This window comes from Charadrius vociferus, unplaced genomic scaffold (genome assembly GCF_000708025.1).
Source record: "Charadrius vociferus isolate BGI_N301 unplaced genomic scaffold, ASM70802v2 scaffold161, whole genome shotgun sequence".
NCBI lineage: Eukaryota > Metazoa > Chordata > Aves > Charadriiformes > Charadriidae > Charadrius > Charadrius vociferus.
The window spans coordinates 2,874,880-2,901,934 of NW_009646928.1; the positions used below are offsets into that span (position 1 = coordinate 2,874,880).

The window sequence follows — 27,055 nt, forward strand, 5'->3', positions numbered from 1 at the left end:
GGGGGCTCCGGTCCTGTCGGGAGTGTCCCGAGTGGGGCGGGCGGCGTGGGGGCACGGCGGGCTCTGCCGCGGGATCTGCAGGTGTACAGCCTTCAAATGTCAGCGCCGATCCGCGCTGCCGCCGGTGGCAGCTTCGGCCTGTCCTGCGGTGGGATGTTGGGCGGCCTTCAGGTTGTTGTTCCTCTGAAGTACTGGTGAAGTGCCCTTCTGTGTATTCCCCATCCCGCTCAGCTGCGGGCATCTGGCAGGCGCGGAGACGGTACTCTTTCCACCGGAGATATGGCAGAGAGACAGCACTTCCCGAAGCGGGACTTTGTGTCAGAAGAGTTGCAACCATGCAATTCCATGAGTGCTGGAGTTACTTCATAATTTCTTTTCCACCTTTTTAAAAAAAAAAACCAACAAAACAAACGCATACATTTTTGTACTTCTGTGAATAAAAAGATGAATTGCTCTTTATGAACTAAGTTTTTGCTGTTACATTTGTTGTAAAGGCCTATGCAGAATCTGAAGGATAAAGCTTGAACCCTAAAACTCAGATATTTTTCTAGCCAAACTCATTATTTCATCTGCACAGCCAAACTTCATGCTTTTAGAAAAGATCTAAAAGAGCAAACTTTTCAGTAGATCAGCATCTTACCGTCCTTTTTGTGTTACGGGCATCATCATACTTTAAAGAAATATCACCATTTTACACAGTGCTGGTGTGGTAGGTTTTGTTTGCAGTCAAGTAAAAATCAAACTAAACTTCTAATGTCCATTTATCTTTTTTATTTTCCACAGTTTTGTTTCCTTGCCTGCATTTGCCTTGCCTGCATTTGCCTTGCCTGTCTGAAAAATTAAACACATTTTGAAATTATGTTCCTATGGCTAGTTGGAGTTCGAGAAACACTGTTACAGGACATAAATCCAACAGCTGGCAGGCAAATACTAAACCTAAAGGAATCAAATCGCCAAATGGAAGAATGAAAGGAAGGCATTAGGGTGGTGGTTGCAAGAGTAGAGGGAAGAAACCAAATGTGGAAGTAATACAAGTATCCTTTCTTACATCCTCACACACGTGTAAGGACCTTTGTGTCTTTACACTCATGTATGTGTACGCACACACTGGTGACCTGCGGGAGAAGTAAGCAAATTCTCAAATGAGAACAGAGGCTGTTTATCTCCAGATTTATTTATCTCCTGGTACAGCAATTAGTAGTTTTTAACTTCACATGTACAAATTGTATGATTTAGTTAATGAGAATAGACTCAAAGCCTATGGAAATAGCTGATGTTATTTACCGCCGTGCACTCTGGGAAAAGCCCCAAAAATGTATGAACTTAAAAGTTATGCTGTAAGTATTTCTGCCTTTAAGGAGCAAATTCCATGAGTTCTCTGATCAAAAAAACATGGTGTGATGCTCTCGATGGTCCTGTAACAAACCTCGCTAGCAAAAGTGCATCAGTTAACCAGCTGCCACAGCGCGATAGGCAGCCTATCACATAGCTTATTTATACCTGGACCACACAGTAGTTTAAAGATCAATACAGTACCTTGCGCTGCCTCCAAAAAATAAAACAATCCACTTCTCATAGCCACATTCTGCACAAACATGTTTCATCATTGTTATTCAGTGAGGGGAGAAGGATAGGATTTTAACAGAAGAAAAATAGAGCCAGAAATAAATGAAGAAACAACATTGTTAAGCTGCCCAGTTATACCTCGCAAGCATCGTTACCCACTGCCCACTGGTGAGAGGTATGCACACGTTTCATTTGCGGGGCAGAAGTGCGCATGTCTTCACCTCGTTCCTAATTCTACAACATAATATGGTCTTCCAGGAGTTTGAATCTCAGCAGGCTATCTTACTGTCTATCTTGGCAAGGCTCGAGGAATGCAGGCAGCCTACCGTTGGTTCTGTGACAGCCATAGAATCATGGAATGGTTTAGGAGAATCACAGAATGGTTCAGATTGGTTTACATGTACAGCGTAAAGCAATCCCACAGTATTGCTGCGTGGCATAAGTAACTACATGTGTGCTGGAGTGGGTGTGCTTGTGTGTGCCTAAAAAGAACAGCACACTTTGCATGGAAGTAGCCACGTATGATGAGTAACTCACCATCTTTTCCTGAACTGTCACTAAAGGACAGAAACAAAGTGCTCTAAGGGAGCCTAGTCTCACCTTTCTTAGGTCACTCAATAACTGAATAAGTATTTCCCACTCACTTTTGGAGAAAATGAAGCGAACACTTGGCTTTTGTCTACCACCATAAGACCAAAATTCCCTATTGTAACAGCCTGAAAACCGGTTGATGGCATAACAAAATGCAGGAACCAGAGACAATACTAGTTATGCTTCTACCACCTTTGTAATTACCTCGTCCTTAAGTAGCAGGTTATTACACAAATACTTGTAGGTATGTGCTAGTGGTTATACTGGACCAATTCCTTCTGCATATTGGAAACCAAGAGGGGATCTATCGAATTACGATTGATTACATTCCAAGGGACCAACTGTGTAATTTTTGCAGTCTCTGGATGAATCTTAAGCCTAACAACAGTCATTATTCAGTAGTCTCTAATTTACACTTAAATGTAGGTTTTCTCCTTTTACTAAGAAGTATAAATAACAGATAGAGGTTTGTTAGGAGCTTTATACCAGTAAAATGGGGATGAGTATCTCAGACAAGGAGAGATACACCATATCCCGACACAGCAAACCTGAAAAATCATACTCTGCCCTGTTCAAGTGCTGTCACCGAAAGAAAATACACCACTGTTTCCTCGTGTATGTAATTGTCTTTTGTTTACATTTGGCAAGTCCTCTGGAATGTTTAAGACAGACATCAATGTCTCAAGCTGTCCAGAGCTTGAGGTTGAGAAGCAGCTTTGGAGAAAGCCCTTTTCAGCCCAGAGTCTTTTGAACACATCTCTTGTGTTACATTCTTCAAGGAGAGTCTTTCCCATCCCATCCCATCCCACTTAGTCTGGCCCTGTGCTGTCAGAGTCAGCATGTTCTAAATGTAGAATCTCAACTTTATTTCCTCCCAAGGTTGGGCAGGCTGATATTAAAATAAGAAAAAGATGTGCTAAGGAAGACATAAAGCTAGGCTTTTAAATACAAGTCTGAAAAAAATCTGTAAGAGTCTATAAAACAACAGAGCTATACCTTATGTATAATTGAAATCTTATATAGAGCAATATAGAAACATGCTTCTAGTTTAAATATAGCAGCTGGATACTTCTGGGGTTAGGCTTAGGCAATCTAAGGTTGTCTCAAAAGATGGTTTAATTCCACAGCAGTTTTTGCTGATGAGGCTGGTGCTGTTTGGGTCTTGCTCTAATCACAAATAGGCATCCTTTTTTTCAGCTCTGGTGTTCATCTGATCCACAGGGAGATAGTTCAGAGTCCCGAACATGCAAAAAATCAAAAAACTCCTCTGTCGGGGATACAAAATATATATACTCAGACAAAGCTACAACAAATTGTTACATCACAGCTCTAGGGAAAGCAAAATGACGTATTCACGGTCCCCATCATTAAATTCACTCTAGGCAAAGATTTTATCTTTCCCCTGAAACTGTGGAAGTTTTAAAACTGTGAACACACCATACAGCTCTGAGGAAGGCTTAACTGGAAGAAACGAGCATCTAAAAATAGCAGCTATTGAACATGGAACAGCTCCCTTATTGCCATAGCATTTAGAAACAAAAAAGGGGATGTCAAGCTCTTCCCATTGATCTAGATTTCCTTTACATTTTATCTCTTCAGCTCAAACTGTGCAACAACCATAAATGGAGCACATACCTCCTATATGAGGAATGTTTACAGTGCTACATGTTCTTTATTTGCTAAAGAAAGAAGCTAGTGCTACCCTCAGGGAAAAAAAACAGCGCACAGTCCTGCTCCTGCTATATAGGTTTTGGGGTTTTTTTGTAATGGCAAAGAGGGAATTCTGAAACACTCTTCCCAAGGCTTTGTCTTCATCATGTCATTACCTGAGATTCCTTCAATTTGGGTGGGAGCCTTATATCCAAAATAAGCTTTGAAGAGTGGAAGGGGGACATTTTTTCCCCCTTTTTTCTTTGCTTCTCTAGTCTGGAGAATTAAAAATATTTTGAACATGGAAATCTGGAAATTGTTAGATTAATGGTCATTTTTACACCAGTTTGTACCATTATAGGTCTGAAAGAAAGCTCAGATACAGAGTCTGTAGTCTCATTTCTTGCAATGCCTGTTACTGAAGGCTTTAGTGTAAGGAACAAAGAACCTAGTAAGCATGTATTTGAATGAGTAGTTTTGAGTAGAATCTGGTATTTGCATTATTTGTCTTTTCACATTGTAAAAAAGATTTGATAGGGAGGGAAGCCCATTCCTACAATTTTCCCCTCCGCAGTTACAAGTCCGTGCGATGGCAGATAGCATGCCCTGCCTGAGCAGAGCTTGCATCTATTTGTATTGCTTTGTGTAATAGCCTTTCATTTTTACTGGTTGCACTAAAGTTTTTAGCCTCACAAGTCCAAACACTGCCACTGGTGTGGTTAATAGCCTTTTGTAAATGAAACATTTTAATAGATAGAACGCAGGGTTCCATTGGGATCTTTCTGATCATTGGAGAAAGAGCCAGCAGTTTAAAATGGCTAGAAATATTGATGTCATGGGGAAAAAAATGTTCCCCATGACTTTAAGTTGATTTTTTTTTTTTTTTGAGACAACGGAAATATCTGCAACAGAAACTTGCTTATAAGATATGCATTTTAATATTTTACCATGCTGTCTTTTTGTCAGCTTCAAGTCCAAATTATCCTAGCAAGTAATGTTTCACAAAGCAGTAGCATTAGAGAATAATATTTTTCAATTTGAAAGCTGAGATTCCAAGCTTTTAGGTGATAGGCTTACAAATGTAGCTGTTTGATACTGATGAAATCAGGTCAGAACTGACACTAGGAGAAAAGGTAAAATGGCAAAATATGCAACATAAGATTTTCAAGCCTTCTAGTGCCTGACAGTCATACAATATGATAAAGGAGAAACATAAAGAGCAACAAAGTCTCAGTGAGAGACAAAAAGGAATTGAAAAAATGATCTATATAAGCAGACAGAAATCCTTCGTATAGACATCATGGGCTGCTCTCCCTCCTGCTGACATTGCGGAGAGAGACAATAGGTCAGTCCTGAATTGCCTAAACTGCCACATAGCAGCTCTGTGTGTTTGTTCATAGGAGGCACGAACATTTGCTGTCCAAGATACCGCTTCAGCTACGTAGACCTTTATTCCCCCTACTACAGCAGTTAAAGTGGCCTTCAAATCCTGCAGCTTTGGGTAGCTTGCTTTCTCAGTTCTGAAACTGTAGGTATTCTGTTGTATTTCTTCAGGTTTAGTTGTTGAGCTAGACGTTGTTCCTTAGTATCTGCAGTAGGTAACTTTTATCTTTCAAAGTACATGAAAGGGAAGAGGTTGACCCAGGTTTTGAAACAAACATTTTTCAGAGCTTCGTTTCCCTCTTTGGACAAAATCTTGCATTAGCACCGTTGACAATAGCTTTGCATGGAAAGAAAATTTGTCTCTGCCAGTTGAACTAAATTCACCCTTTTAGATACTTCACTGAATTTTCTTGAAGTAGATTCGCTGTTGCTGTGACTGGATTTATCAGTGATGGAAGGGCAAAGCAGCAGCCTGATGCCAGCAGCGTCTACGATGAAAAACTTTAAATATACTTCCAGATCTTATGCACAATCTGAAAAGAATAGTCAAATACACAAAACTCTTCTAAATTCTGTATCAGTATGTTGTGCAAAGTTTCACTTGATGTTCGAGTGAAGTGACCGAAGAATCTGGATTTAATCAAAACACTGGAAAAAAGAGTCATAAATTAAACCACATAAGCCTATTGTTAGAGTGCTCTAAGTTCCTCTTCATATGTATTAACTCAAAAGAACAATAGCAGCTTAAGATAAGAAACCTAGGATAGCAGATTACATGTTTGAACAAAAATAATTTTTAGCTGGGATTACTTCAGTGTCATATTGTGCCTGGAATAGGAGACGGCTCTAACAGCCTTCGCCTTCAGCTATCCAATTCCTACACTCCTAACATCTAGAGATGAAGAGTTGCTGCTAAGCCTCAGTGTTCATTGGTTAGCTTGCAAATCCACAAAATGAGATCCCCCCAGTATTTAATTGCAATTCTATAGACGGCTGTTATTAGTTCACAGGTCCTCTCTCAGCATGCAAAAGTCAGACAATACCCTCGATAGCTATGCTATTTTCTATACTACACTGATAAGTATTTGTTTAAATATAGTAGGAGGTCCCTGTTCTTAATTACGTTCTTACAGGACTATAAACAGGAGTTACACAAAACTTATTAAACTTTTATAAGCAGTTTTAAACTTTATTTCACAAATATGACTCACTGAACAGCTGGAGTTGCTGCTGTGTGTACTTTGGAGACAAGAAACCTGCAGCTTCCTTGCAGGTGAAATTTGTTATCCTGTTGAAAACAATGGAAGAAAATATCCAGACTGGCAAGTCAGAAAGCTAGGAATTTGTCTGGTAGCATCCACTGAAACCTGAGTGTTTAGTCAGCTTTACCATTACTGCTTAGTCTCTAAAATGTTAGTTTGAACAGACTCGCCCCAAAAGCCTGCCGAACTAAACCAGCCTGTGCTGCCCCAGCAGCAGCAGCACAACTACCTCTGTTCTCCAGCCGTTATACAAGAGATTATTGCCTCTTTCTCTCTGCCAAGGGATAGTCCAGATACTTCTTACACCACTTCAGGCAAAGTCAGCAGGGCTAGTTTAATTTGCTGATGAAGGTTGTTTCAGATAATTGGCTTAATTAACTGTAATGGATTAGGGAGTACTCACATGGTCTTTCCTGGCAGCACTGCTGCAGAAGCTGTAATCTGCTGCAGGATGGCAGGATTCAAAGTTTCTAAGTCTGTAAGAGGCTGTTTATTCATATCTTTGGTGCCAAGAATTATTGACACAGTAATTCCTGTAAACAGGTCGTAAGTTTACTGTCCACAGGCACATCCCAACAGCATTGAATATTTCCAGACCACACGGGAATGAGAAACCATGCCCAGCCTAAGGACGGCACCTTCACCGCTAAGGGAACTGGAGGCACTAGCTCACCTCTTTCAACACGGTCAACATAAAAAGGGAAAGAAATATTCAGATAGATTATGCAAAGATTAATCTGCCATAATCACTGAGAGAGAGAAGTTTCACTATTTGTCCAAGGAAATTGATTTTGTCCTTTTGGCTCAGTAGGTTTCTTTCATATCTATCCCACACCACCAAATATGGCAAACTTCACAACCTCCAGCATCAAACCTACATTTCATGACATTTCTTAGCCCTTTTTGGGACATCCATATTACCTAGGGTGACAGCAGACAAACCTCTTTTCCCACATCAGGTACTGAAAGTATGAAAGGAACAGATAATGCTAGACTCTTCTGCCTTTTTATGCTCCCCCACCCCAAGAAAAATAACTTATGAAGAGGGAAACAACGTTCAACCCATCTAAGTGGGCAAACAGCCCATTAGGCAGTGATTTTTCTTGTCAGTCTTGCAGTTTCTTAAAAGGCTTGAGCTTCTTCCTGAGTGGCTTCAGCCTTAGCAATGCAAAAGTTCAGGTAGTGTTAGTGCAGCCTTGCCCAGAAGCACAGGAAGTATCCTGGACCCCTATGCAGAAACCAAATCTAAGCACAGTTCTTCAGTTCAGCTTCCCGTCTTCTGGCTTATCACCAACACCTGAACACGTTCAATAAGAAACCAAACCCAACCAAACAAAAAACCCATCCCAACCCACCCAGATCCCACAACTTACCTTCAGGCTTACTATTACAATCAGGAGAGATCTTTTAAAAATTGTTATTATTGAGTATAATAGATTTGGATACTACAGGAGATGAATGACATCTCATACAAACAAGACATCCTAGCCAGAAGAATTAAAATTTCTAAAAAGAATTTAATAGAAAAAATCCACAGGCTTTAAACATTTGGGAAACATTACACTTTTTCTCCACATCATGTAAGATGCTAGCGGAGAACTGTCAGTCTACAAACTCCAGTTCTGAAAGCTGGGCCTGAATCCCATTAGGACCATAAAACATGGTTAATAATGTCAATGATCAATAAATTTCAATGGTTAATAAATTTCAGTGATAGACAAATCAGTTCTAAAGTCTGAACTACATGAAAGGTACTGTAATTTATTCCTTGGAAGGAAGACAGACAGGAGGATCTCAAGCCTGAGAAATAAACCGTCCCAAATCATGACATAATGGATGGCAGAACAGAGTCAAGGAAATAACTAAAGGCACTTGCTTCCTACAGATTTGTGTTTCTCACGCTAGCTAAAGTAGAAGTGCTTTTGGAGTCCTTACAAAGTCTGTTTCCCCAGCTGTGAGGTACTTTCCTGAAAATGTGAACCTGAAAACTTGGGGGGGTTGAAAAAGAATACGCCCAAGGCCCTTTAGAGGCTTAAGCAGAACAGGTCTGATAGCTTATGGGCGCAGGATCCACTTTTACGAAAGGGTAAAGAGCCTGTACTCAGGGAGCACGCCAGCCAGACCACACAACCAGTCCTGTAACCTGCTCATATGACATTAGACCCAAGAGCGCACAAGCCCTAACACAGTACAATAGGATCCAATAGAACAGCCTCAGGAGCATCAAGTTGGGTAAATTTAAGAGAGATGCAATATTTATATTGCACAGATTTATGTATCAACTTGCTATTCAGGTATCATATTAAATCCTGAGGCAAAACAGAAGGGTAAAAGAAAATTCATACAATTGAAGTGATACTGTATCTGAGAATCTACATTGTTTATTTCAGCAATAAGTGCCCCCAAACCTGAAGTACAACATTTAAAAATCTACAACACAAAAATAGAAAATATTCAGAATGCACAGAAACACAAGTCACCTTTAATGTGATTAAAACGTCACATGAGATTTTTTGCAGTGAAGTGGCAATTAAGGATGTGCTTTACAACACTGTATAGAAATTTGCAAGTTTCCTGTACAGGCAGAATCCTCATGCTTGTGCAAGTCGTTCTAGGACTCTTCGGTAATCTGAAACAAGTTGTTGGAAGCTCTCTTCTAACTGTTCGTGTTGCATGTTTAGGTCTATTTGGTTCAACTGATTCGTCAGCTCCTCTGGTCTTAGACACCTTCTCATCTTGGCAAGTTCTCTCTGCTTTTTCTAAGCAATAAAAAAATAGTAGTTTGAACACAACCAATAATCACCAAGAATATGGTATTTCGTTGAATTTATTCAATTTCAGTATCTAGTTCTTTAAGATGTCCCTAATCATAAGAAAAACAGTAACAGTGTTTGATTAGGACATCGTTTCTGTTAAACTCTCGTAGTTTCTGTACTACTAATGAACCAGTGAAGCAAGAAATGGTTTCAAAGTTTTTCCTTAACCAAATAGATTAGGTCTAATGGTAGTTCTAATACTGAAGATGTATGGCATGAAAAACTTAAAATGTAGAAAACTGAACAAAATATTTAGTTCTATGCTGAAATTAATCATACTGTTGTCCCATTATGTGGCTGTTCAACCAACTCATTTCCCCATAATTGACTTTCAAAAATTAATTTTAAGCCTCCTGTACACAGAAAACATTTCAGGAATTGTTACAAATTTCTCAAAAGTTACTAGGGATTAGCAGTAAGAGCACTGAAATGCAGTAAGATTATTTACAAGCATAACCATGTTTTGTACAGCAAGAAGATGAGGAGTTCCCCTTGCTGTGTCACATACATAAATTTTTACCTGTTTCTTAAATACTATTTTGAGGTGTTTTTCCTTTCCCCACATATATTTTTTTATACAGCTGGAATCTATTTCTGAACTGCTTAGTTCCTTAGTTACTTTCCATTCTTCAGTCTTCCCTTGCTTTGTAAAAGCAGAACGTCATTCAGCATTTCATTAAAAAAAAATATATGCATTATGTATGCCTGGCATCTTATCAATGTCTTAGCAATACTCATAGAATTATAGTTTATTAAAACAACACATTTTTCCCAAACTATTCTACTTCTACCATCAATCTCAAAACCAAAGCCCTTCTGTACTCTATTTAATCTTACACTTATCTCTCAAAGGAAAATGTGTTTTCTTTCTATGATTGACGCTGAGAGTCAGGAGGAGGGAGTGAAGACCTCAGTAAACTGTAAATGAGTAAGATCAGAAAAACTTTGATAGTGTCCCACAGATAGGCAAAGTTCAGTTCAGAAAAGAAGATTCTGTATTGGAGTCCTGATGAGGCCTCCAGACACATTTCTGACCAATATTCAAGAAACACTTCCTTGTAGAAAGGATGTCAAAAGCAGCATAGCTGTCCAAATTTTAGAGTCACATTAGCTCTAGCTAGGCAAAATGAGTAAGATACTCAAAACACGTGGTAAGTTGCCCAAATGAAAATAGAGACAAGTACCTTCTCAGCAAGCTTCTGTCAGTAGAAAAACTAAAATCTCCTTATTCTAGAATGAATTAAAAGTCTGTTTAATTACCAGGAATATCTGTTAAGATTATAAATATTAGCTCTGGAAAAAAAAGGTGTCAGCTTTTAACTGCCCATTACGTGTGAAACTGTAGTGTTAGGCCCTCTCTAAGTTCCAGGGAAAAAGGAAACTTCCTCTGCATGTTTCAGATAATCAGTTGTTTCAATAGCCATTTCCCTCCAAATATACTACCAGCATATCCAGTTACACAAGATTCTGAAACCTGCAATGAGTGTCATTTTACCTGGGCAGTTTCAAGAGGATTTTTTGGGAGCAAGTTATTGGGCTGGGCAGAAAAATATATTCTGGTCGAGTAGCAAACCCAAACAAAGCCTTATTATTAAGAAAAGCAGCACAGTAGTGGTGTTTACTTCCAGAAGGGATGACATGAAGAACAAAGACATGATCAAGAAGACATGTCTACCAGCACAGTCCACTAACGAGCATGAATAGCAGAGTTCTTCAGAAATGGAGAAGCCACAGTGAAACTGAAATTTCACAAGCTGCTCACCCTTTGAACTACCTTAGAGTGATGCCCTGTTCCCCAAGATACTGAATCTTATTTCCTGTAGCAGTAGCACTTACACAGAGAGCAACATAGTCAGCTGTATCAGTTATTCCAATCTAATGATGCCATATATATAAAAATCTCAGTATTTTAAGCAACAACCTCCTTGCTAATACAAAGGCTTCAAGGGGAACAGATGTATTGCAGGTTTTTTTTTTTCCTGGGGTTTCTGCACACAGTTTTATTTCTGCTACTGTAAGCCTGGAAATAGCTGTGATACCATTTTTACTAAATTAAGGTAGTGGCAATTCAGAATTATTCTACATCTGGATAGCATCATTTGAACAGTGCTGTAAAGTGCTTTATATAAAAAAAAATGATACCAGCATTAGAATATGTGGTAATATACCTGATCCTTTATTAAAATTTCTTCTCCTCCCCTCCAAATTACTATCTCTCTCTCTCTCTATATATATATATATCAAAAGTTAGTTTCATTGCAGTTCTGAAACGTTTTTGGCAACAGCATCATGACCAAGATTTATTGGAAATATTGTTTAAAACAAGTGCACAAGTAAGCTGTTTACTAGGTAGAACTACCATAAACAAGATGGCTATATTTCAGAACATGAAACTTAATCAGGGAAAGGGTGTTGGCTGCTTTAAGGATTCTTTGAATCCTCATTGAAGAAACTGAAAAATTAAAAATGCAATATTCTGAAGTAGCAATATTGCATATCTAGCAATACAAAATTCATTCTCTATTAATGCATTTATTGCATGCAAAGACTGAAGTAGAAACAACTGCTAAAAGCACTAGAATTGAAGCTGCTCATGGAATTTTTGATCTCCCCTGTAGGACTTCGGTGCTGAGTGAATGAATTGAAACCACGTAACAGTCCTGTTAGCTGAAAACTCATGGCCCTGTTTGTAGTGGACACTGAGTGAAAGTCAGCAAATGAGACAAGACACTCACGAAAGAATAGAAAGTGTTTTGATTAAGGTCCTGCCACTCAGCATGATATGGTCTTATCTCCAGATCAGGCAACTATTTAATACAGTGCTGGGTTCTCCTTTCTGCTAACAGTCCCCCTAAGTCCAACAGGAACACAATCAAAGTTTTGCTATTTTGGTATAACACGGTAAGTGCTGCTTTATGAAGGCTTGCAAGCTAATCAAGGTACTTCACATACTTTGCGAAATTTTTCCAACAGGGTTTTGGTTTGCTTAGCAAGTACATAATAGAAGAGAGTAGCTAACAGGCTAGTTACAGCAATAAGCCTAGATTTATTTGTGGTCTTTTGACTCTTAATACAAAGACCTATGCCATTAGCAACTAGGATTTTTTTTCCCCATCTGCATCTCAAAAGGTCAGTTTATGCAACATGGACCAGCTATGTTGAAGATCCTGAGACGCATACTTAATAGGAACTAAAAAAAAAAAATTACTTTGCACTAAGTTAGTATTTGCTAAAACTTTACTGCTGAAATTACTTTATATTCTATCTACCTGGAGTTCTATGTTGACCTGGGTAGACTACTCCTAGCAAGCTGTTTTGTAAAGACACAGCTACCAAGTAAAATAGAAATCTAAACTATACCTAGTCTGCAGTGTAAACTTATTACAGCATTTACCTCTTGCCTAAGATATTTTTAACCTTTTCAAGAAATTGACATTTTTTCCCCACCTGGGCATAATGCCACATGTAGCTAGATAACATAAGCTTAGTAGTAACTTCCTGCTGGAATTGGGCAGGAAACAGTCAGGAGCCAAACACAGGATTCCTCAACACTCCCATGCATGAATGTTCTCTGCATCTGTATACGTGTCAGTTGAAGACTGCATAACTAATAGTAGTTGATTGGCAACATAATTGGCATCAACTACATTTATGGAAATGAAAGTAAAATCAAGTATAATTAACCTTGAAATAAGTATTAAATGATACTTAAGTTATATACACCTTATAGGGGCCAATCAGTCTTCTTTTAACGTCCAACCGATAGCTTCTGGACTGTTCTGCATCACCCATGTCTGTTGCACGCAATCGGAGAATTTCATAAACTCGTCTTGTGTGGTGCTAATGAACAGGAAGGAGAATAAAAACCATGTCTGAATAGAGGTCACTCAACAGAACTCAAAGTGCAGAAATATTGAAATATTAGAGACGTTCCTCAGCTTATCAGAAGACAGAGGCATGGACAAAGCCTCTGTCAAACCCATCCTTCTATCTGTCAGGTTAAATGAATAAACATTCTTCTCTTTCCTTCAAAACCATTTTCTTCCACACAACCAGAGTCTGATCTCTCAAAGTGTTGCACCAGCTGTAGAGGTGCTTCAAGGACCTGCTGTAAAGGAGTCCAGAAGCCAGAGTCCAAAAATACCTCAAAGATCCGAAGGACTGGAACTAGAGTGTCATTAAGCAATATTTTACTAAACAGTATCTACTTTGCTAATTTTAATAACCTACATATATCTACAGCCCTTTACAAGGCCCCCAGAAGGTTCTGAATATGAGAATGAAACAACAGTATTTAAAGTTTTCTGTTTACTAAGGAAGAAAATGAAAGAATCGGTAAATGCAAAAACTGAAGTGCTTTTGGAACCAAGCTCAGTTAGTATCACATCTGGGAATAAAAAAAAAATACCATGTTGCTACTATATTACTACTAACTATTGCATCTGTATGAAAACATAAGTTAAAACCAAGTATTCTTTTGCTGAGCAACAGAACAAAAATAGGACGGTTTCTTTGCTACACTAGCACATGTTCAGATACTATTAAAAAACCAAACCAACTTATTCATCCTTTCAAGTTTAAGGTATCAGGCACAGAAGACTGTAGGTGTAGTTTCCTTACACAAGTGAAACCATTTGCATGAACACATTTGAATATGGCTTCACACCCCATACCCCTCAAGCCTCAAAGTTTTCATTGAGCCACAAACACATTTTTAATTAACCAACTCTGCCTTTTCACTATGATACTCACTAATGAGTTTAATCATTCACTGATATTACCAGCAAATTTAATTGTTCAATTTAACTGTTCAGATCTCCAAGTGTTTAGAGCTGCCTTAGTAGCACTTGTTTGCTACTTTAGTGTTTTGCATTCCCAAAATAACATGTTATTTGTATAAATATACTTGGAAAGAAATGGAAACCGTGTCAAATTCTATTACATCAACAGAATCAGTAGGTAAAAAAAGCATTTACCTAAAACCATAAGCTAGGTATCTGCCTTTCAGATAACATCCTAAAAATCTGTTGAAATCAGAGTGTGCAAATTCCAAGTCTTCACCTCTGTGTTTAAATTGTTATTCTACTAGTTTGATGAGAATATGCCCAACTACAACTGTTATGATTTAATACCTTATTTATTTTCAGCTTTTGTTGAGCTTCCATCACCATTTCTTGACTGAAACCTTGCATTAACTTTCCTGGAGAAAAGCAAAGCAAATCCTGACAGAGCTTTACAAGAACAAAGTCTCTTAGCTTCACATAGTTTTCAGATGGATCCTCAGCTAGAAATAAAAAAGCACATAGTTAATACCAATATTATTTGTTTCTTCATCTCTGGTATGTAATTACAAAGAACTATGGAAAACAAAAGCAGATACAGTATTCATCAATATATAGACAACTGTGCTTAATTGTAAGTACCACTATCAAAGTTTTAGATGTTTGACAGCAGACATTAAAAAGATTGCAGGAAGAAAAACTTCCAATATTTTGGTGTGCAGTACTGTACAGTATTATATACGCATTTCTAAAAGACTGACAATATAAATGTTTAATCCAATTCAGCTCCTTGGGAAAAGAAAATTATGTATAAACCCTTTTTCTTGTATGTTCAATCTAGTCTATATTTGACAGAGTTGCAGACCTACTAGAACACTAATTACGTGGAAAAAGACTGGCGAAACTATCCTAGTGTATACAACTAAACCAGCCAAAGACACATACTGACCATGAGTTATAGTCTTTATTAGCAAGGAAGACAGGGAAAGGTACAAGGACCCAAAGGACAACCTTATCCAAAATTAAAAGGCTGGAAGGACCTAAGCAAAAGCTGGTCACAATTTCAAGTTACTTTCATTTTGCTTAAAATGGCAGCATAACTATCAAAACTATTGCTTTAGAAAAAAACACCGAAGTTGAGACTAGCTTTTGTGAACATCAACATGGTCCCATATGCAACTTTGTTTCCACTTTATGAACTATGCAGAAGGAAAACACTGATAGCGTGGTGAATATATTTCTTTCTTCCTTACTTAACTCTAAAACAGGCTTATTACAAATAAGTAGCAAGGTCATGTGTCGTCATCCCCCCCCCCCCATTTTTCCACGGACTAGCATTGTAGAACTTACTGCTAAGCAGCTTATATCCCAGCTGTGTTTTTCTTAGTTTTGAGGACCACTGTAAATAGTTGAAATTTATTAGCTTTTGATCGTCCTTAAACCACAAGTTACCAAGAAGAGGGACTGGGAAAGAAGTTTTTGCTGTGTATCTGCAGCACTGTACAACTGGCAATTTATTTTTTGTATTGGAGAATGCTTATGATTGTGTCAGTTAAAATGCTTTGTGCACGAGAGGCCTAATCTTGTAAGGCAACTCTTATAGCACTCATTCTGCAAAAGAGGTTGGAGAAGCTGTACTAAAATTATTTGATCCAATTCCTTTTTGCTCAGATTAGTTAAGAAAGATGAGGCAGTTTCTGTACAGTAAGAACCATCACCATACATTTCGCTTGTGTCAGTTAGGACGACAAGCTTAAGCAGAACGTCGTAAATGTGAAACTACCAAGGAACCTTTTTTTTTTTAAAAAAACCCCATTAGCTCTTTCAAAGAAGTTAAGTAGATCTTCATTTCCTCTTTTCAGAAAGGTTAAAGGCTTTATTTCAAAATTTTAGATCCTATGCAACTAAATATCCTGCCCATATCAAGATTGTCTGATTTCCCTCTCAAAAAGGACAAGAAATAATTTTGTGAAAGTCTTAATTTCCATAACTTGAGTGCCATGTAGAATATTGCAAGCTTGCTCCTGCTTTATTCCATAAAGTAATTAAAGTCTATTTTAGGGCACACTTACTGTTTGCTACAAGCCTGTGTTTAAGGCACTGAGCCATGAACATGTCACATGATTTATGCAGTACCATGTTAAGATCCTGCTTATCCTCAGCTATAAAAGCTATGTAAAGCTTTGCGCTATTAAAAAAAAAGAAAAAAGTAAATGCATGATGCACATGATTTCCTGTTGCATAAGCAAAGTTATACTTTCTTAGCTTCTTATGAACTGGATTAAAATTATGAAGTGGATTACTTTGTTACAATTATCTGCAGCAGTGCATTATGAAAGAAAGCGTTCTATTGTATTTTAATTAGAATGGGGGGGGGATATTTCTAACTAAGATGAAGACCGAGACAGCACCTAGAATTGAATGGTCAAGTCCTGTGTTTGAACTGCATTTCTTCCTATATTGTACTTGAAACCACAGGACAGGTGTCATGTTTGTAGCTATTTTTATGTTGCATTTTTTATGCACATACACTTTTTTTTACCCTCTGCCATTTTCTAATTTTTTTTTAATTTATTTATTTTTAGGTATTTGTGCACACACCTCTAATATCATGGGTGCCTTCACCCAGCAATACATGTTCCTGGAGCACAAATTCTCTATGGATTTTTGCTGTCTGTAAAATTTTGGCTTGCACGCTTAATTAATATGCTATTTTAGTTTGCTCCCCCCACACTTTTGAGTTTTGGCTAATAGAAGTTGAACAAGGAATTTGACAAGGCTTGATCTCTTGGCAAACTCAGCTGTGTATCTCACAATAAAATGGCTAATTAGCTGGTAATCCGTTCATGCTAGGGATTGAATTTTCCCAGTGTGCTGTTCTCTAAGTAAAGAATTTAAGGAGCTACATTATATACAGTTCTTCTGTAAACCAGGGTACTATTAATCCTGAACTGAGCTGAAGCTAAATCTTCAAAAGGCCATTAATTCTGACAAATTCACATGAAAGTTTGCAGGCTAACAACCTGTGAATGCTACAAGTTGCTTACTAAACAGGTGAACCGAGTCAAAAATTTAACACAAACCTGTTATGTCAAGTACTGTAGGAGAAGACATATAGTATCTATGCACTGTTTCAAGCAGCTGAGCACCATGGCCTTCTCCTTGGAACGGTGGCAAGACCAGCATCTGGCTACAGGAAAAGGAATGTATTTTCAGTTCGAATGCATAGATTTGCAAACATTATAATATAAAGGCGTAAAACCAAAATGGTATTTCATTTTAGATTAAAGTACATAGAAGGAATCTTCATGTTAAAATATAGTTTTTAACGGAGTCTTAAAATTGCCAAATATTCAAAACTCGTTTGAGATTCCCTCTGCTTCAAGAAGGGAACAATGAAATAAATCAGTGCATAGCCAGCTAATAATGGGGATTTTTTTAAACAAATCAACACCATTATAAACAAGTATTGGGAACTTCAGCAGTTCCCTCTTCTGAAATAAAAGGCAAGGCACGAGTTACGCCGCCAATTACCTTACACGTGGCCGGGTTTTGTCTGGGTACACATAGTAATTATAGACTGTCATGTAGCCTACGGTTGCAAAGAGCGTAGCTCCATCCTTATTATACTTCTCAAATCTGCAGATAAAACAGAAAGCCAAGCAGGTCAATTACAGTCGCGCTCCCATGCAGTGTCCATTTTCTTTTCCATTCTCCAACTGAATTTTCAGTGTCAGCAAGCTACTCTGTGAGGGCCCAATGGGTACACCTGCTATGTTCTGAATGTACAATTCACTTAATTGGTGTGCAGCAACTTGGATAAATCAGGCCTCTTTACAGCACTTCAGTGCACTTGCCTATTATAAAGATGAATAGGTGGCAAGTAAAAGAAAACACAGGCAAAGCTCATTTTACTGTTTAAGCCTACATTCAGAGCTCTAACGGACAACAGCATTTAATTCAGCTCTATTCTCAAGGTTTCCCAAAGCATAATGGAGGAAAACTCAAGCCTCATAAACAATGGTTTTTCTTTCCTGGGAAAAATATCATTATACTGCTCCAATAATTGGCCAGCCACAATTAAAATGCAGGCTTTGTGGAGGTAATAAGGTCCACTGTTGCTTTAGAACTGTACTTACACTAGAAAGTAGTTCCATCTTTCATCATCTACATCAATAAAGCTAGCAGTTTCAATAAACCACATCAAGAACGTCTGAAGCCTTTCATGATATTCTCGAAAGCCTGGACATGTCATGTCGGCCTAGGGAAAAAGCCAGGAGAAGTCAGGTGAAACCTATCGCAGATGTAAGAGGAAGAAAATTATGCAAAACCTAATTAAATTCTCCAATACAAAAAAGCATGTTTATAATTATTAATAAACTGGTAAAATGATAGTATTTATATACTATAGTTGAAACATTACTGAAAGTGCATGACCGCTAAATAGGCTTTAATTTTGTTGCTCAAAAGCCAAAGTTTCACTTATTTTTCATACCTTGTATATCTGATATGTTATATCTTCACCAGCTTCCTCATTATGGACAGAATATGTGTGTAGCAGCATTCCAAAGGGCTTGAAGTTGACCTCCTTCTCCAGCAGAGACACAAAGTCATCTGTGTTTGTGCAGAAACCAGGAGGAATGATTTCTCTAATTTTACTTTCAACATCGTCTGCCTGGAGATTATAAAAGGGGGCAGGATCAATGGAAGATTAGAAAAAGGCAGCACTGATGTCACTATTGTGGTATAAGAAATGAATATAAAAGAGGTGCTATGGCCTAACAGTAATTTAAAAAAAGAAAAAGCAAGCGTTCCTGTTGTTCAGTAGCGACCTTCCAGCAAGTAAAGGAGCTGCACTGATGAGATCTAGAAAGGTCACGATCCAGCCACTGTAAGCATCAAAAAGCTTGCAGTTACAGCATAAGTTCATCAACATTTTTATGTTTACAGATTGTTACATTTGTTCAAGTAAAACCTAAGAGTGTTGATAGCTATTCTGAAAGTGCAGCATATCGAGAAGCTAAAACTCTCCAGCCATCAATTCTCCAAGGCTATGTTACACAGCCTTGCAGAAACCAGGTTCCCAAACAAGCAGTTTACAAGAGGTATTAGGTGGTGCAGAACTAGAAGTGGAGAAAAAGGGACACAGACCAAAACTGGTAGTTCCCAAACAGGAAAGTGACAACTAGCACACTTTTGCATTCTTAGATCTCCCTGCCTGAAATGCCTGCCTATAGGATCCGCTGCAAAACACATTATAAACTCAGAAGACAACATCCTGCATCCAAATCAAAGAACATTTTGAAAACAAAGTTTGACATGAAATAATAAAAATATAATTTAAGAATACCGTCAGCAAATCTGACCTATAGTCTAACATACTGGGGAAGAAATATTCTAACACCAAAACTAAATTCAGAGGTTAAAATTACTCTTTTCAGATAACCAAAGTGAAAGTTACAGACTATCAGCTGAGCAGACTTCATAATCCTTTTCAGACCCCAAAAAGACCACTTGATTGAATACATTTACTACTTCTTTTTAACCATGAATATTTGATGAAGTTTCACAATAACGTATTACTGCTTCTCACCAGGCAATAAAACTTAATGAATTGGTCTCAACTTAACAAAACCGTACTCCTCAATACAACCCCTAAAAGCCTGACATTACATTCAACAAAATGAGCTTACATTCAATTCAAACTTTGCTCTGGACAATGAATCCAGGTTTTTACTTAATGGAGTTTGCCGTGAGTTCAGCTGTAATGTTTGTATTGTATCTATTTCCACAAGGACTGACACAAGAACACTTTGTGTTAACTTACTAAGCAGCTCTTTCACACCGTTTACATGCATGATGGGTATTAGTTCAAAACCAAGACCCTTGCTACTTAGCATTCAAAACAGGGAAATTAAGATGCTTAGAACAAAATACACTACAAAAGGCTAATACAACATGCTACTAATTCCTGTCCTTTCAACCATAGTCCCTTAAGTAGAAGCAATGCACCTGCAAATGAATAGCACTTTATCATTCAGTTACATTTTTAGCGTAGAGAAAGATGGATGTAGTTCAGCACAAACAAGTTTTATTCTTAATGGTTTGGTACTACCAACATTTATATTTATATTTATAGAGAGAGCTATTAAGCAGTTAAAATATAGCTCTACAATACTTGGTGTAAGAACCCAGTTAAAACGCGTACAATCTTTACATCCATTTCATTCTCAAAACAAAGGAGCTGCATTTATTGGAACCTCTGCTATTCTTCTTAAAGCAATATTAGTTAAACATATTTTCTTTACACTTACTGGTTTACCTGCATTACACAAAATTAGCCTTTTTCTTTTTCAGAATCAATGAATTACATTAAGAAAAACTATTTGTATGGAAGACATTTTAGATTTTTTTTTTTTAAACTGTGCAAGTGCATTGTTTACACAGATCTTAAGTCTGCACTGCTGACAAAGCTGTAGGAAACCACAACTAAGAATCTATAGAGACTTTCATTTTATCTCTGAAAAAAAGGCATGTAAAAATAATCTAGAATTAAACCAAGACTTCCAAGCATGAGTTCAGCAACTCAGACTATGCGGAAGATATCTAAAAAGGGTGAATATGCAGTATGAAGTATTATATAAATAACGTTCAAGTAATTTGCTTCCCTTACATTTCTAAGTTTCTTCACTAGTGTTAATAAGGAAAACAAACTTCTACCTGCTGAAAGCATGTACGATAATGCATACATCACTGGCTGCCACCACAAAAAAAAAATCTTGTTTTCCATAAAATAGAAAGAATTAAATAATGAGAACAGAGTCTTAGCAGATAAAGCAGTAGATAATCCTTCTTAGTTCTATACGACCACGACATATTTCCACCTACTGCCTCCTAGAAGTTCTCTCCCCTTGAACTCAGGCCTGACATAAATTAAGAAAAGAAACTATAACCTTCAGTTACTTTTAGGGTTAAAAAGATGTTCCTTTCTTACAGAGGAAATCCCAGAATCCTCAGTTTGAGTGGTTGCATAAGTTAAAGTGATCCAATTTTCAGTAAGTCCTGGAATATCAACACCATACAACTAATTTGCTTAATTAATACCCATATTTGTTAATGGAAACATTCATTACATAGTAGGCAATTTCCAAACACTTCTGAGGTGCTCATAATCCAAGTAGTTACCAAAAATTTGTTTACTGCCCTTCCCTTGTGTGCCTCTTTGATATTGGCGAGAGGTTAATTTCTTTTATCAGAGCAAGGCACTCCTATCTCATCAATTGGCATGGATACATGTGATGATGCACAAGTTTCTCTTCAGAAAAACAATCCAGTTGACTACTGCAGCAGTGTTAAACATAGGCAAAGCCACTTACAATGAAGCATGCAAAAACCTGAACCAAGCCAGCCAAGAGTTGCTGAGCTTATGGTTCATGGAAGCACTGCCTGTAATGTATTACCACCATAATCAGAATCATGCGAGGTGATGATGGGGAATTTGGTATAGGCTTGCAACTAAACTTGATTTGTAGTGGGACTAAGTGGGCAGTGCCTCTTTACACATTGCATGTGACTGTGGCTAATGTTAATATAGAGATTATTCTTGTGCTAACAGGCAGTTATGGCATTTGTATACCATACAGATGCTGTTTCAAAGTGGCTTCATCTAAAATAATTATAGAAACATATTTGAAAGCTGAATTTCTCTAACAATTATATGCATTAATCTAGTGGGGAGCAATGGAGCGACCAGTAGTATTACTTAAAAAAAACAAAGATGCCCAGTATTAAAATTACACTTTCATTAACTTTTGTATAAAGCAAATGTATTAGACCAGCTGCAAAGCAAGATAAATACATTTGTAGTAAAGACTGTTTTGGAGGTTAGTGAAATACTTTCCCCCACCCCATCGTAAAATCCAGATGAAAAGGAGGATACTTGAACAGCTGCAAATCTCAAAGCAGCAAGCAATCTGGAGGTCAATGCTATTAATATTTACACTAGAAGAAAGCAGCCTCTCTTTGGATATTTGAAAGAATCAGCTCCATCCAAGGGATAAATTCTGTCCATTTTCATTAACTGGCAGCTTTTGTTCAAAACATGATCATACTTTGTTGAGCCTTCCTCACTAACATGGTTTGGATCCATCTTTAGGGAGATGATACTAAGATGCATAAACATGACTGGCTCTTGACATTTGAGGATCTTATCTTTTTCCCTCATGTTTGTAAAGATCTTGGAGGAAAAAAATAATGGGAGGAATGTTTCTGTCAGTCCCTAGCAGAGATTGTAGCAGCTGCTTTAGCAATGATGGAACCGAACTAAGTATCACAGAATAAAACCACCTGCTGTTGAATGACTGGGTATTTAGATACAAAATCCTAAGCTGTGAATAACTTTGCAGAGCATTAAAACTAACTTCTCACTTGTAACTGGTTATGTTAAAGGCGGAGATTGCTGTCCTTTCCTAAACACCATCTATTCACAGCACAAAGATTACCTGTCTTGTATAGCAGATAGTCTGCATCGTAGTACGATTATCCTGAAGGAGCCAAGATCAGCAGCCAGTTAATTTAAATGCATATTAACATTTACTTTTCTAAGTTAACACCCCGCTGTAATGACAGCTTATGTTTCAATCTCTGCAAATGCATTCATATCTCAAGGTGGTTAAACTAATGGAAAAAAACAAATGCAGAACAAGACTGATGACCACCGTATCTTTTAACCTTACCTAAGGTTTAGATATAGCCATATGAGCAGCATATTTGAATGTGCAGTGTTAAGAATACCAAAGGAAGCACTGAGCAAGCTATCATGTTCTTCTGATTCAGTCAAAGCTTGTAAATACTCTGGAAAGGATACAGAAGCCTCACTCAATAGGATCCTCTTTTTAGTACCCATCTCAAACTCTTAAGCAATTGGAGAAATAATTCAGTAAAGAAAACAGGGCTTGAAAGAAGCAAGGATTCTGAGCGACCAAAAAAGTTGCAGAGTGTGCTTAGGGCGACAGACTTTGTTTACCTTGCTTGTACCTCCAGAAAAGTAAAGTGGCTTTGTTATTTGTACAGAAAATATAGACTGTGAGTAAAAAGGTGCTGTGATGTGGATTCCTACTGTCACATGATTTTTAAGTTATACTGGTGAAAGGTTGAAGCGTTTTATTTTAACAATTACTACTTTGCCAACAGGCTTTCCTTTTTTCCTTATTTCTAAAAACCTAAAGATTGAAGAGCATGACCTTTCACTCCTAAGATATGTTGCCCTAGCTGCAAAAGTATTTCAGAAGGAAGGGCAAATATTTAAAATTCATTTAACAGTCATTCCAGTACCTTTTCATGTAGAATAGGTCTTTCCTTGAAAATATTTAAATAAACTCCAACTAAAACATAGCTTGAAGTCATAAAGATGTTTGCTTTTTTTTAAAAAAAAAAACAAAAAACAGCAAACTTCTCAGGAAGAGTAATCTGGTCAATGCAAATGTATAGCCATTTCACACTACAGAGTATTGGGAAGATTCATCAGTAACCATGTCGATAGCTGTTTTAGAAAGAAATCAACTCCATTTTTTCTTCCTTATAACTAAAACTCATATGATACTAAGTTTTCTTAATGCATCAGAGACCACTCTGAAAAACTGGGTTTCTCTGAGTACCTGTGCTGATATTCATACAAGTATTTAACAGTTAAAAACATTAAGAAGATATTTTATTCCTAATTGTAAGTTCCATATACCTTTCTTCAGCTGGCTGAAAGACTGATTAGCTTAGCTTTTGTGGGGCTATCTCAAAATTATTGTGAGAGGATACAGGCAGAAGAATTAAAAAAAAAAAAGTTTCTACAAGTATTCTGTTAGCTTGGAAAACTCGTAGGCAAGAAGAGAAAAGTAAAAAAAAAAACCAAACCAACAACAACCTCAAAGTCCCAAACCAAACAAAACATCCTGCAGGTAACTGTACTATTGTATTCCTTTAATTAAGATATAAACCATATATGATACCCAAAAGTTTCTAATCGTGTTTCTGCCCTACTTGTTCTCCACATTTGCCATTTGAAGAAACACAGTCAAGTATTCTACCTCATGAAGTGTTTACAGACACCTCCTTTTCCTTCTTACTGAATTTAAAACCCACCAATGCTAGTCCTCCCCCCGGAGACAGTTAACATGGAAATACAGACTTGCCAAGTTGTTGTGTTTTTTTGTGAAACTGGCCCTGGTATTAGCACCTCACGTTTGACTGTACTGTTTGACACAATCTTGATGGCACTGCAGTCAAAGGAGGAACAATGGGAAAACGTATAGATGACATTCAAAGCATTTTCCATCTTTGCAAAGGAAACTTTTGTTTGTTTAACATAAAACATGTTTGGGTGGGCAATTACTAAACTTAGAATTCTTGTCCAAATCCCAGCTAAACCTTCTCAATAATATTTTAAGTGCAGGTCTGGTTCTGTCTTTACCTCCACACAGTCAAACTTTTCATTAACTTTAGACGTATATTCGATGCGGAAGAGTGTTGATAGGTTACCAGCGATATAGTACAACAGGATCTTCAGTCCCTTGTAGCCAAAGGCAACTTCACTGAGGAAAGAGAACAGAGCAATCAGGAACTCCTTAAGTTTCACAGCAAAACATTGACATCACAAAGCGTTCATTTAATAATTTGAAGTTCACATCATCTGTCCCAGTGAGGTATACTAAGCTTCATAACAGGAAAAGGGAATCAAACTGGATGTGCTCCATCTAGACAGAGATTATGCCTTACGCTATTTCTACTAGTTAGTTTGCTCCTCTAGTGGAGAAATAGAACATGTTCCTGAACGCAGTAAGGCAGTGTCTCTGCCCTTAATGTACCGCTCAAGAAAGAATACCTGAAATAGTTAATACTACATTTATGGTTCTCAATAGCTTAAACTCATTAACGTTTATTTATATTAATGGATCAATAACATTTATTAAAACTGACTTTGCAGTGTAGCATAATATTTTGGAATATACTGCTGCAATTTATACTGTATAAAACACAGACAGATAACCAGTCATAGCTATAAGCATGGCTTTGGTGGATAGTTTCTATGTAGCTATCCAATCTAACTAGAACTGAATAAATGCAAAAAAAAAAAAATAGAGGCATGGAATGGCAAAAACCTTTTTTACACTTTGAAAATATGAGTTGCCTGAACATAAACACTGTACTGATGTGAAGTATAGAGAATTTATTCTCTGGCAAAAAACTAAACTGTAGAAAGTGGTAAAGTTCACAAAGAAACAGGTTCCTTTTCTTGTTATTTTAATGCATAGTTATTTTTTTTTAACTGATATTTTTCTCTTGCAGTAGCACATTTATAATTTAAAATTTGAAGTATAAGTGCCAGAAGAAGAATCTGCTTGTTATACTGATAGATTGGAGAGTTCTCCCATTACTAAAAGTCTAATTATTGTCAATGATAGCTGCAGTAGGTGTGTAATAGTATAACTAATTTAATTACAACTAATATAGGTAGTTCATCCTATTTGGAGTACTTTGAATGCTTTTTAAAGGAACTGAAAGTTACGAAATGTAACTACTTCAAGATGACCGCAGACACGTGCACATGGGTTTTCCTTAGTGTCTAAGTTTTTTGTTGGTTTTTTTGTTTTGTTTTGTTTTTTTTTTTTTAAACTATGGCTAGATTTTTGAGTATCACTCTACTGAAAATACTAAACGACACTTTAGCACTTGGGACATAGTAGCTAACTTCCCTACTATATTAATGAAAGTCAGCATATCTGAAAATAAAAAAGAAACAATACTTTTCCATAGCTTCTGTATCCCCTGCATGTCTAACTGGTTACAAGTGTATATATTAGAGAAAATAAACCCCTGAATTCAATACAGTTTACATTCAATGTTCTAGAACAGTCAACAATGTGAGTTTAAGTTCATACTGAACTTCTATATTTTATTCGCTAAAAATCCCATGTGTTAGTAAAAAAAAAATTGATACATTGCTGCTAGAGAGTGGTTTTTTGTTGCACATTACTGTGAAAGTTATTAGCAAGAATTGATAATCCTTTCTTAACCTTAGAAAAATGCCACAAACACAAAACTCACTTAAACAAGTAATTCTGAATGCAAAATCAGGTATTTCATTCTCTGCTTATCTACCTTAAAAATAGCGTATAAAACTACTACAGGCTCAAACTCTGAGCTAGGCACCAAGGCCACTGTTTAACTACACAGTCATAAAACTGCCATGTCATTCAAAAATAGGTTGGTATAGCAGGATTTCTTGTTTTCTAACAATTTGGATGCAACTTTCCCCTTCTGGACCTATTAATTTGACTCTGGATACTTTAACTTACTCATCTCCAAACACTTGATGGCTATACTCTGGATTAAATGTTGTGTTGTCGTCCTCCAAATCCTCAGGAAAGCGAACTGAGAGGAAAAAAAAAAAAAAGAAAGAAGAGCATGAGCAAGTTATCAGCTTCAGTTTGCTTATCCACAAATACCCTGCTAGATGTTAATGCATTCTTCCACTACAGAGTCAAGATAACTTCAATTACGAACCTATCCACGTGAAGCTGGCATACAAATGAAATGAAGACATCTCGCATAATTTTGATGCACGTTGTTTGATCTGAGGAGATCAAATCATTAAGCAGAATAAAACTGAGAAACTGACACAGATGTATACATGTACATATTTTGTATATATTTATCTCCTGAATGATACTGCCTTTAACTTCATCTTGAACATTGAGGACACCGCCCAGCTGGATATTACCACAGTAAGCCAGACCGATCATGTAATCAATGTTGTGTTCTCATTCTGCTCCTACACGCAGGTGAGAACACTTCACTGTAGGCGGTTTTCATGGAGTGATAATGGAAAGAAATGTTTATGTGCATTTACTTTCATGTCCAAGTTTGAGAATCAGCACAGTTACATATAAAACAGCTGCACCAATACTGTACCAGTACTTGTATGAATGTTACCAAAGTAATTGGTGATCCCCCC

General features: G+C 37.3%; 1 protein-coding gene across 1 annotated transcript in view; it reads right to left on the reverse strand.

The window, feature by feature from the left end:
* Positions 1 to 8,811: 8,811 nt before the first annotated feature.
* The window catches only part of HAT1 (histone acetyltransferase 1), a 20,010-nt gene continuing 1,766 nt past the window's right edge, over positions 8,812 to 27,055 (reverse strand). The window contains exons 2-10 of the mRNA XM_009894553.1: positions 26,397 to 26,472; positions 24,512 to 24,632; positions 18,545 to 18,724; positions 18,189 to 18,310; positions 17,584 to 17,688; positions 17,133 to 17,239; positions 14,401 to 14,552; positions 12,992 to 13,108; positions 8,812 to 9,211 (exon numbers count right to left, since the gene is read on the reverse strand). Coding sequence (XP_009892855.1) covers positions 9,044 to 9,211; positions 12,992 to 13,108; positions 14,401 to 14,552; positions 17,133 to 17,239; positions 17,584 to 17,688; positions 18,189 to 18,310; positions 18,545 to 18,724; positions 24,512 to 24,632; positions 26,397 to 26,472 — 1,148 coding nt within the window. The 3' untranslated portion in view covers positions 8,812 to 9,043. The remainder of the gene's footprint in view (positions 9,212 to 12,991; positions 13,109 to 14,400; positions 14,553 to 17,132; positions 17,240 to 17,583; positions 17,689 to 18,188; positions 18,311 to 18,544; positions 18,725 to 24,511; positions 24,633 to 26,396; positions 26,473 to 27,055) is intronic.